General features: G+C 36.6%; 1 protein-coding gene across 9 annotated transcripts in view; it reads right to left on the minus strand.

The window, feature by feature from the left end:
- The window catches only part of BRAF (B-Raf proto-oncogene, serine/threonine kinase), a 200,563-nt gene that overhangs the window by 104,141 nt on the left and 83,843 nt on the right, over nt 1–12,579 (minus strand). For all 9 annotated transcript variants that reach the window (XM_073009411.1, XM_073009408.1, XM_007983167.3 and 6 more), the window contains one exon: nt 3,750–4,013. In XM_073009411.1, coding sequence (XP_072865512.1) covers nt 3,750–4,013 — 264 coding nt within the window. The remainder of the gene's footprint in view (nt 1–3,749; nt 4,014–12,579) is intronic.

Genomic DNA, 12,579 nt, shown 5'->3' on the forward strand with positions numbered 1-12,579 from the left:
CACATACCTTTCCCTATGCATTTCTTCCATCTGGCTGTTTGTTTTTTACCTCTTGTAACATCCTTTATAGCAAACCAGTAAACGTAAGTGTTTCTCGAAGTTTTTTGAGCTATTCTAGCAAATGGTAAAAGATTAGAAGATGTGGGAATCCTTGATTTATAGCCAGCTGGTGAGAAGTATAAGTCACAACCTGGAACTTGTGACTAGCATCTCAAGAGGGCACAGTCTTGTGGGACTGAGCTCTTAACCTGTGGGGTCTATGCTATCCCTGGGTAGATAGTGTCAGAACTGAGTTAAATTGAAGGCGACTTAACAACAATTGTAGACAACTGGGTAGAGACACCCAGCTGATTACCTACAGAGAACTGGAGATTGCTTGGTGGGGTAAACACCCCCACACATCTAGTCACAAAAATGTGTTGTGTAGTAGGAGAAAGCAGTTTGTTTTCCAAACAGATTACTAATGGGTACAGAGGTGAGAAGTCTGGTATATTCCAGACGGAAGCAGAGTATTATTTTACTCCTGGGTAGATTAACCTTTACTTTTTACCCCACTGGATTTCTCTGAGGTTCAGAGACATCTGATGTTCAGTTCCACCATTTAAACACACACAGCAGTGACACAGAACTCTCCAGGCAGAAATTTTGTTCAGAAAATGACTTTTAGAGCTTTTTTCATGGAATAAATGCTATAAATTATTTGTTCCATATATACAGAAGAGGAACTAACAGGATCCCCTTGTTGTACAATTCCAGGAGGCAACATTCACATCTCTATGGACATGTGCAATGTAAGGCTATATCGGGGACTCAGGACTCAGCAACCCATTATCAGATGTCTCAAAATATCAGGCCAGGACCTTTAAAAATTTTTTTTAATTCAGAATTTCAGTGTTTTTAGTTGAATCTGGTTTGTTTTGGTTCTCCACAGGACTCACAACTAATACACACCTTCAAAATATTCGTATTTACATCACCTGCTTGATTTATGAAGACACATGACTTTGTCTTCCTTCCAGAGCAAGACCTTTGACTAATTAGTCTGATGACTATCCAACAGGCAAATCCACTTCTTTGTAATCTGCTGACTATGCTATCTGCGTCATCAGGATTTTGCTAAGAATGGCTCCCTTCATGTAAGACTCTAGCTCCTAGTATTTTGTTTGGTTTTCTATTTTGGCTTATTTATGTAACCACTCATATAGTTTCCATCGTCCAGGAATTCTTAAACATTTCTAGTTCTCTGACAAAATCCTATCCTATTATTCTTTTTACATATCTTTACTATCATTTCAATGAAATTTCTGGAGAGGAATAAAGATATAAAGGCAAGTGTTTAGTGTGCTATCTTGGTCTACAAATCTAAGTCCACTTTAAAAAATATAATCTCATTCTTCATACTTGATTTCATTTGCTGCTAGTAGGTTCTACTAACCTTTGTTCCTGAGTGTTCAGGACAAACAGAAGCGTATGTATTTTGATGGAGGAGTGGTCATTCACTACCACAAACAATTTTACTTAGAATGTGAATTATCTTGGCTGAGAATATATATGTAAAGTCCTTAGCACAGAACTTGGAACACAGCATGGCAAATGCTCAAACAGTAACTGTTAATGTTAATAAAAATTGAGGGGAGAAAAGGAGAGGAAAAGAGGTAGTTAAGTAAAGGGTTAACAGATTCAGATAAAAGAGAGAATGGCAAAATAATGTTCTTGAAAGAGTTTACTACCACAAACCCATTTATTGACAATTCATAAGACCTTTTAAGTTCACGATATACAGTTTTTCTGAGTATTGAATATGAATTGTTAAACTGGGAGTATGATGGACAGGAACAAGTTACTTATTTAAGCTAAGCCTAGCCAGAATAATGAAGGTAAGCCTAGTCAATTGCCCAATAGTTATTCATTTACGATCATTTTACATCTTTGAAGAGTCTCAGTTGTTTTCATTTCTTTTTAAAACGGAAATTATAAGCTTTAGGGATACTTGTAAATTTCTCTTGTCCTCCCTCATAAATACGAGGAGGCTAGTTAAACTTTTTTTTTTTTTTTTTTTTGAGACAGAGTTTCGCTCTGTCGCCCAGGACGGAGTGCAGTGGTGCAATCTCGGCTCACTGCAAGCTCCGCCTCCCAGGTTCACGGCATTATCCTGCCTCAGCCTCCCAAATAGCTGGGACCACAGGAGCCCGCCACTATGTCTGGCTAATTTTTTTGTATTTTTAGTGGAGACAGGGTTTCACCATGTGTTAACCAGGATAGTCTCATCTCCTGACCTCGTGATCCGCCTGCCTCGGCCTCCCAAAATGCTGGGATTACAGGCATAAGCTACAGCGCCCGGCCGGAGGCTAGTTAAACTTAATCATTAGGCTGAGAAATTTGAAAGGGCTCCAACAACCCCAATTTTACATCTGTATACAGAAACTCACACAATTACTAAGTTTAGTGGAACCTGGAAGGAACAAGAATACCATGATGAAGAGAAGGGAAATGCCTAGGACTGAAGAACACATTTCCTACTTTCTGCTCATGAATACAGACAATGAAGAATTAATTTAAGATCTACTGGGGATAGGATATTTGCCACAGTTTTGTTAGGCTACTTCAAAGATAGAATATCTATTCACAGATAATTCATATGTTGACATTCCCCTTTAAATGGGGCATCCCTGGAAAGATATGCTTAGTAATTCCCCATCTTAATGTGGGAAAAATAATTTTAATTTCATTCTACCCAACAGAAGAGAAAGGGTAGGAGAACTGGATTTGTTTTATAAATTGATTTGTAATTCTGTACAATGAAAAATTAGAGTCCATTTTTTACAACCAACTTTTGTCTGTACATGGAAAAAAGGCATGTTATTCCCTGACAATAAACGATGCCTTTAGAAAGCCATATTTCCTAAGATAAAAATTTACAGGCTGATAACTTATAACTCCATTAGTTTTCTAAACTCATATGCAGGAATTCTTAACTTCTGAGAGTAAAATGCCTTTATAATAACATTTTTTTCTTAAGTCAGAAAGGAATTTTTGGAACATTAAACAATGACCAATTGCACTTTTAATTTCTGATGTCAGAGAAAAAAATGAAAAACGTTGACTTCAGTTGTATTTGGAAATGAAATTTTTTTAATTGTCAAAAGTAACCACAGACATTTAAAAAGTAGTGATGTATACAGATGGGTTACTTATTAAGTCTACTGACAATATTTGTTGCACTTAAGGATTATAGACCATCCACAATAATTCCACAGATTCTCTTTAAATGCTTTAAATGTTACTTACAGGGTACGCTGTTCCAATGGTAATACTAATTTTCAACAACCAAAAGTTAAGTAGATGAGGGGAAACATATCAATCACACTGAGAGTTCAACATCCGATAATATAACTCAGAAAGGAGATTTCTCAAGGGTGAAGAATGAATCTTACCTGACACAAATTAGATAACGAACAAGCTCAAGTCTTAAAATTCTGATTTATTTTAAACTAGTGCTTAGACACGACTGTGGTTCAAGTTTGGCAGACAGGTTTAAATGTCAAATCCAACACCAGAGACAATACAATTTATTTCAGTTAAGGAATATGGACTTTGCCACCAAATAATTATGTCTTTTTCATTCCTGCATGACATGGATGCCTCTATTTGCATGACCTCTGAGTATTAATAATATATTAATTTTCAACAACTGATCTGTCTGAAAAATACAAAGAAACAGCAAAATGGTGATATTAAAATTGACTCACCACTGTCCTCTGTTTGTTGGGTAGGAAGACTCTAACGATAGGTTTTTGTGGTGACTTGGGGTTGCTCCGTGACACATCTGTGGGATTTTGAAAAACTGAAAGAGATGAAGGTAGCACTGAAAGGCTAGAAGAGGAAGAAGATGTAACGGTGTCCATTGATGCAGAGCTAGAAACAGAAAAATCAGTTCCGTTCCCCAGAGATTCCAATAACTGTTGTTCTCTTTGTTGGAGTGCATCTAGCTTGCTGGTGTATTCTTCATAGGCCTATAAAATAAAGTAGACTTATATTCAATCTGGACTTTGCCCTGACATTAACAAAAGATAATATAAAATTTTAGCCTTTGCTTATAATCTCTTTACCAGCTGATAGGGTTTTAAGTTTCAAATTACAAAATAAGTGCCAGAAATACTATAAATGAATACTTTCATCTTTAAATGGATAAATTCTTTGTTATTACACACTACACTATATTACACCTGATAAATGTGACCTATGCATATGGGATATCTAGACGGTCCATGAATAATAAAAAAGCACAGTATTTCCAATTTTCTGGTCCACTTATATTTACCTTCCAAACCACGTCTAACATAAAACACTGTATCAAGGATAAGTGTTTCTCCCATTAAAAAAATTATTTTGTCCCAGAAAAGTTGTAGGCATATAAATTCCATTTGTTCTCTCTCTCAACAGAAAAAGAAGTTGAAAAGTATATATAATATAATACCTCAGTATTAAAGAAGATCTGTCCAAAAAACCCCCAAAATTTAGGACACAGTACCAGCCAGATCTCACTGTTAGCACCAAAACCTCCTCAATACAGTTTAGAAAATGTGTAACTGCCACATTCTTTCTGAAATAGCTACCAGTTAAAATAGTTTATTCTTCTCAGTATGGCTCTTCGATGACTTCTTTCCCCAACAAATGCTGCTTAGAGATTGGAACTTGTATGCAAAGCCATAAGCCTTGTGAAAAAACAAAAACAGAATTGTATTTGAAAATGTGGATTATACCCTATAGCCAAGAAATTCTGGGGCTACTATCCATTAAGGTATCTTCCTAGAAGTTTCATTTGACAAAGGCTACAAAGTCAAGCAACCATACAAGATATCAAATTTTAAAAGGACAGAATGACATCGAACGAATTGGAATATACAAGTCCATAGTTCTTTTAGGCATTGGTAATCCCCTCACTCACACCATGCTCTACTATTTCTACCTATCATCTCAAATAGATGCAATACTATAAACATTTATGAAAGGGAGAAGAAAGATTTTAAAATGGCCTTCCCGCCTCTTAAGGAGTTTACCGTTGGGCAGTGGAGTAGGAGATAGTTGTATTTTTATTTGTGTAACTGCTGTACATGAGAAATAAACAAGATTCTTGACACAAGGTAATAATGAGGAAGGAGGACGGCCTTGAAAGGTTGGCATTTAGATGGATGAGGAAAGTACGGAGGAGGGAGTCCTATATATAGGAAAAATTCTGTAACAAAGAGTTTGTTTTTTCTGAAACACAGGCGAGAAAGTTTAAGACACAGGAAAAACTAGATTGGTATAGCTCAATGTCATATAATACCTGGGACATAGCAAAGGATCGATATATGTTTGTGAAATTTAAATGAAGCTTTAGCAGCATCCTTGTTTTCTTAAAAAAAGAAAGAGAAATTTAAATGAAAAACAGGTAGAGAAACAATAAGGCTGAAAAGGTGAAAGGGATTAGACTGTAGAAAGTATAAACGCCATGCTATGAAGTCTGAACATAAGGGAGCAAGAGAGAATTATAAAATGTAGAGGAGAATGAAAGAGAAATTTCATTTCAATAAAGGACACAGGACCCTGCTATGCTGCATCTTACCACATAATTTCAAAGAAAATAAGGGGGGCAGGGAATAGTAACAAGAGCTGTTGAGGTAAGAGATTTAAACTTCATCAAAAGGTCTTCTTTGTTTACAGCCTGCTAGTTGCCCTACCTAGACTGTTTCATAGCAGATCAGGGCATTATAAACAAATAGATTCCAAATTTTCTGAGCTGCAGTTTGGTTTAGCTTTCAGTACCAAGGCCTAATTACTTAAGCATACTTCTCTCAATACAATCTATTTATTGAGCCTTCAATCATTAAGTAAATATATACTAATACATGTGCTTGGCACTGTTAGGGCTCAGACTATAACCACAAATAAGACAAACACAGTTCTTACTCTTTGAAGATCACATAAATGCAGTCTGGAACACAAAGGTTCCTCCTGCATGGATAAAATATTCTTATTTACTGTCACCTGAGCAAGTACAGTTACTATATAAAATAAACCTTAGGAAAAGTAATGAATAGAACAATTTTCCAAACATATTTCCTTACCAAAATGTTAGCCTTAATTTTTGAAAGTATACTGATTCCTCCATGACAGATTATAAACTATCACTTCACCACATTTATCAATAGCTTTTCCTTTGGTTAAGTACAAGACATCTACTTATTCCATCTCTCCCCATCCTCAAAGCTGCAATCTACCAAGGCCTCTGGCTCATTTTATCTACTACCCTTGCTACATTCAGTATGAACTTCAATTACTCTTTTAACACTCTGCCATAGATTTCTCTTAACCTCTCACCTCTAAAAGCATTTATTTCCATTCTATCTTCAAGACCCAAAGAAGCATCACAGTCTTTACAAAAGAAATAAAAATGATGAAAAGATCTCAATTTAGAACCTCACACACCCCAGAGGCACACATACTTATCCCAGCTTCTTAAATGTCTATCTCACTATATTAATCTGCTCAAACAACATTAATCTCTCAAACAGTTGCTAAGATTTGGCCACTGTTGTCTTCCTTCACATACTTTGTGGCTCAAAATTGCAACAATGCCATTGGTGATGTCTTAGATTTTCTGGCTAATTCTTGCTATTTTATCAACTAGTTTGCCAGATACAAATTTTGGGTAAATCTGATCATTCAATTATTCCATTTTTCCTGTCAGGTTACCACACACTGGTGGAGAAAATAACAAAACTAGTGTAATTGATTCCATGACCAATTCATGGAACTTAGATTTGCCTGGTCCTTCACACTACTTCACACTATCTAGTTTTTCAAACAAGAAAATCATGCTTGTTTTTAACATCATATTATAGTCACAACAGTTATTCTAACCTTCCGAATTCTTCTCTGGATCTTAACTTCATCCCTCAACTTTTAATTCACTCTGAAAATCACATTACCTTCAAATCCACTCTGAAGATCAACATCATCAAACGAAAAGTTTACTTCTTTATCTACATAATTCTCCACATCTTTCCCCATTCTTCTTCTACTCTCACTTCAGGCTAACATTGGGTGTTTAGGGCCTTAGTCTACCATTCCGTCAGTTTTCTCTCATATCATCTACTTTTCCCTTTCCCTCTGTTTTCTCACTCTATTAATATGAGCAAGCCACTCCAACATATGTGCAAACCTCAACCACAACCACCACCACCAAAATTCTTTTGGTTATTCAAGACGCTGCAGATACCAGATACCACTTCTTCAGGAGACAATTTTCCAAAAACCCTATTCCTTCTCATCAAAACTCTACTTATTTTTCAAAAAGTCTAATTCTAAGCTCTCTTTGCTAAAATCCAGAAGAGGTATCCTTTCTCTTTATTTCCTTTAGAATATGTTATCATACTCTTCTTTATATGGCAAATTTTTCTCAACTTCAAAATAATTTTGTGAGGATTAAATGAGATAATACAAGTAAAACAAATTATTGTAGAGACTATCACATAGCAAAAATCCAGTAAATATTTGTATTAGTAATAACTGATAACCTGGGAGGCAGAGGTTGCAGTGAGTCAAGATCACACCACTGCACTCCAGCCTGGCAACAAGAGCAAGACTCCATCTCAAAAAAAAAAAAAAAAAGAATCTAAGAAGACTTAATATCATAAAATGACAACACTTCCCAAGTTGATCTACAGATTCAATGTAATCCTTATTAAAATCTCAATTTTTTTTTTTTTTTTGTAGAAACTGACAAGCTGATCTTAAAATTCATATGGAAATACAACGGACTTGAAATTATCAAAATAATCTTATAAAAGAAGAAAGAAGTTGGAGGACTTATACTTCCTGATTCCAAAATTTACTATAAAACTGTAGTAATCAAGACAGTGTAATAATATTGGAATAAGGACACACATAGAACAGGACAGAACAAGGTGCAACTAGTAAATCCATAAAGGCAAAAAGTAGATCAGTGGTTGTCAGGGGCTGGAGGGAATGACTTCCAATGCATAAACGGTTTCTTTTTGGGAGTGATAAAAATATTTTAGAATCAGATAGTGGTGACAGTTGCCCATTGTGTAAATACACTAAGAATCACTGAATTACACACTTTTAAAAAGTGAATCATACAGTATGTGAATTATTTCTCAGTAGAACAAGAAATAAAATCTAACATTTACAGTCAATTGATTTTTTTTTTTACAATGTCGGCAAGACAATTCAATGAAGAAAGAATGGTCTTTTCAACAACTGGTGCCGATACAACTGAATATCCACATGCAGAAGAATGAAGTTGGGCTACTACCTCACAACATACCCAAAAACTAACTCGAAATAGGCCAGGCATGTTGGCTCATGCCTGTAATCCCAGCACTTTGGGAATCCAAGGCAGGAGGATCACTTTTCGAGGCCAGGAGTTCAAGACCTGACTGGGCAACATAGACTCCATCTTCACAAAAATTAAAAATAAAACAAAATGGGTCATATACCTATTACATAATTGTGCACCCCCATTTTTCTAAGAAATAGTTAAATTATTTTTTTCTTTCCTCCTCCCCCCCACTTCCTACTTAGCTCTTTAGAAATGCAATTATACACCAGGGGTGGTAGCTTACACCAGTAATCCCAGCACTTTGGGAAGCCAAGGCAGGCAGATCACTTGAGCCCAGGAGTTTGAGGCTAGCCTGGGCAACATGGTAAAACTCCATCTCTACAAAAAATACAAAAACTTGTCTGGGCATGGTGGCATGCACATACAGTCCCAGCTACCCAGGAGGCTGAGGTGGGAAGATTGCCTGAGCCCAGGAGGTAGAGGCTGCAATGAGCCAAGATCATGCCACTACACTCCAATCTGAGTGACAGAATGAGACTCTGTTTCAAAAAAAAAAAAAAAAGAAAGAAAAGAAAAGAAAAGAAAAAAAAGAAAAACATAAAGGAATAAAAGAAATGCAATTATGACCTTTTATCTCCTTTTCACCAGACAATCCCTACAGGGCAAGCTGATCTGATCTAACTATGTGCTTAGACAATCCAGAGTGGAACTCTCACCCACCAGGAGGTTGCCTCAAGAGGTAACAGTTAATCTACAACCAAAAGTATGTCTGCTAGAGTTTTCAGCCACCTCTGTGAGGTATTTTTGCCCATGAAGCCACCAACGTGACTGCCTGAGAGAGAAGGCACCAAAGGGTATATGTGGATCTTCCACCTGCTCATTTCTGCTCCCGTGTAGGCACCTTCTTTAAAAGCGCCCACTTTCTGCTCCAACAGGGAAGCAGTACCTTTAAGGCAGGAAGCCTGTACTTCTTTCCTTAAGCTAACATTGGAATAAAAAAGTCACTTTATACTAGACTTTGCTCTTATTAATTGGACTCTGCAGGCAGCAAGCAACTAAACCTGTTTTGGCTATATAACCAATATTATAAAACTCTTAAGAAAAAACACAGGAGTAAATTATCCTGACCTTTGATTAGGCAATGATCTCTCATATATGATACACCAAAAGCACAGTAACCACAGAAAATAGATAAATTGGAATTCCATCCACATTTAAACTTTTGTACTTCAAAAGACAAAAATGAAAGAGTGGGAAAAAATACCACAGAATGGGAGAAAGTATTTGCAAGTCATGGATCTACTATCTAAAAAATATAAAGAACTCCTAGTCAGGTGCAGTGGCTCACACCTGTAATCCCAGCACTTTGGGAGGCGAGGTGGGCGGATTGCTTGAGTCCAGGTGTTTGAGACCAGCCTGGGCAACACGGCAAAATCCCATCTCTACAAAACACACAAAAACTATCTGGGCATGGTGACGCACGCCTGTAGTCCCAGTTGCCCGGGAGGCTGAGGTGGGAGGATGGCTTGAGCCTGGGAGGCGGAGGTTGCATTCCAGCCTGGGTGACTCTGCCATCTCGGTTCACTGTAACCTCTGCCTCCCAGGTTCAAGTGATCCTCCTACCTCAGCCTCCCAGGCAGCTGGGGCTACAGGCATCCACCACTATGCCCAGATAATTTTCATATTTTTTGTAGAGACGGGGTTTTGCCATGTTGCCCAGGCTCGTCTCAAACTCCTGGACTCAAGCGATCCGCCCGCCTCGGCCTCCCAAAGTGCTGGGATTACAGGTGTGAGCCACCACGTCTGGCCTAAAGAACTCTTACAACTCAGTAATAAAAAGACAAACCCAGTTTTTTTAAGTGGGCAAAGGATTTGAATAGACATTTCTCCAAAGAAGATATACAAATGGCGAACAAGAACATGAAAAGATGCTCTATATTATTAGTCATTAGGAAACTGCAAATCAAAACCAAATGAAATACCAATTCACACCTACTAAGATGGCTTTAATTAAAAAACAAATGTATAATAACAAGTGTTGATGAGGATGGAGAGAAACTGTAACCCTCATACATTGCTGTTAGGAATATAAAATAGTGCAGAAACTTTGAAAAACCGTCTGGCAGTTCCTCAAAGTGTAAAACAGAGTTACCAAAAGACTCAGCAATTCCACTCCTAGGCATACAGCCAGGAAAACTGAAAATGTATCTACATAAAAACTTGCACTTGAAAGTTCATGGTGGCATTATTCATAATAGCCAAAACATATAAGTAGTCCAAATGTTCATCAGTTGACGAACGGATAAACAAAACGTGGTACATGTGTATGAAATATTCCGCCATAACAAGAAATGAAGTACTGAGACATAATACTACATAAATAAACTTTGGAAACATTACATTAAGTAAAAGCAGCCAGTCACAAAAGGCCACATAATGTAATTCTATTTATATGAAATATTTCAACCAGCAAATCCATAAAGGCAAAAAGTAGATCACTGGTTCTCAGGGTAGGCAGGGAATGACTACTAATGCATAAAGGGTTTCTTCTGGGGAGTGATAAAAATGTTTTGGAATAAGATATGGTGAATATAGTAAAAACCACTGAATCACACAGTTTTGAAAAGTTAATCATATAGTATATGAATTATTCTCAATTAAAATAGAAGGGAAAAATCTAAGGATCTATTTAATTTCAATGTAACGAGAAAAAGCAGTGAAATAAAAAATTTATTTTTTATCATTTAGTTAATTAAATTTAGTCTAATTATTCTTACTCACAAGATACAATGAAATCTTACAAACTGCCCATAAATCGACTGTTCTGCATTCCACAGGAAGCATCCAGCTTCCAGTATTCATTTCACTGCAGGGTTTGATAAAATGCCTCTGTATTATTCTAGGTTCTACATAGACTAAAAATCAGAAAGGCTGTCAGAATGATACAGTGATTAAATGCATGGGCTGTAAATTCAGAATGTCTGGGATTCAAACCTTGGCTACCATTTACAAGTTGTGTAACCTTGGCCACATTATTAAACCCCTCTGTGCCTGAATTGTTTCATTTATAAAATGAAAATGAGAATACCTAAGTGTAACACAAAGGGTAGGTTGAAGATTAAATGAACTAATATATGATTAGTACCTGATATATATAGTAAGTACTCAGTAAATGTCAGGAGCTGTTACTGTCTTCATCAGTCTACAGGGGACTCTAGGATTCAACCATAAATTCTGAAGTAGTTAGGACTCAGCTGTAGGGCGATTACAGAGACAATATCCCTTCACCTCTGGGCTCCAATAAATCAAGGAGAAAAAAGAATCTACTACTAGAGAAGCATCTAGCATTACATCTTACACAGAGAAGGCATTCCAATAATTTGTTGGATAAATGAATACAGAAACAGAGAGCAAATGAAGAAACTCTGGGGAACAACTTTTCAGGGTAAACTTATTTTTCTTCCTTTGGATGATGGTAGAAAAAAGGGAACCAAAGCTCGACTGAGAAGACAAATTTGAAATTCTTTATAGAGTACTGCATCTCATATTTCACTGTAGTTATCATAAAGGGAATCAACAGAATGTTGACTGTTATCTGCCAGCAGAACATCCAGAACTGAAAAGATGGCTTTTAAATAAAATAGTGAGTGGGAAAAAGAAAATCAAGAGGATTTCTGATGGTGGTGTAACCAATATCTCTGTTTTGCTACAATGAAGAGAAGCAGCAAGAATAATTGAAGATTTATCTTCCTATAGAAACATAAAGGGGGATTCTGTTGAAACATTATAGAATAAAATAATCATAGTACAACTTCTACTTGACAGCATACAAACTAATCTGAGGGAAAATTGTGAACACTGGAAATTTTTGACTTATTAGACTCTTATTTCAGGAAGTGTAAGCATAGTCACTGATCTAGGGGTGATAAGTGACCTCATTCTAGTCAATGAGATAAAAGGAGAAGCTATAGAGGATTTTTGAGAAAGATTTTCCTCCTAGCAAGAGCTTAGTATATAAGAGAAGTTCTCTGTTTTCTGCTTTCTGCTTTGAGGAGTTGTATAAGGGAAAGATCTTAAAACTCTGCTGTGGTCTTGACAGAAAAGCCAAAGGGACTATACAGATTCCACCAAGTACCTACAACTGAGCTGTAGAACTAGTCTTACAATAACTTACCTCTATGCTTCTTACTATGTGAAAGGAAATGAAAATCCCTATTTGTTCCAGAAAC

The sequence above is a fragment of the Chlorocebus sabaeus genome, chromosome 21 (genome assembly GCF_047675955.1).
Source record: "Chlorocebus sabaeus isolate Y175 chromosome 21, mChlSab1.0.hap1, whole genome shotgun sequence".
Lineage (NCBI taxonomy): Eukaryota > Metazoa > Chordata > Mammalia > Primates > Cercopithecidae > Chlorocebus > Chlorocebus sabaeus.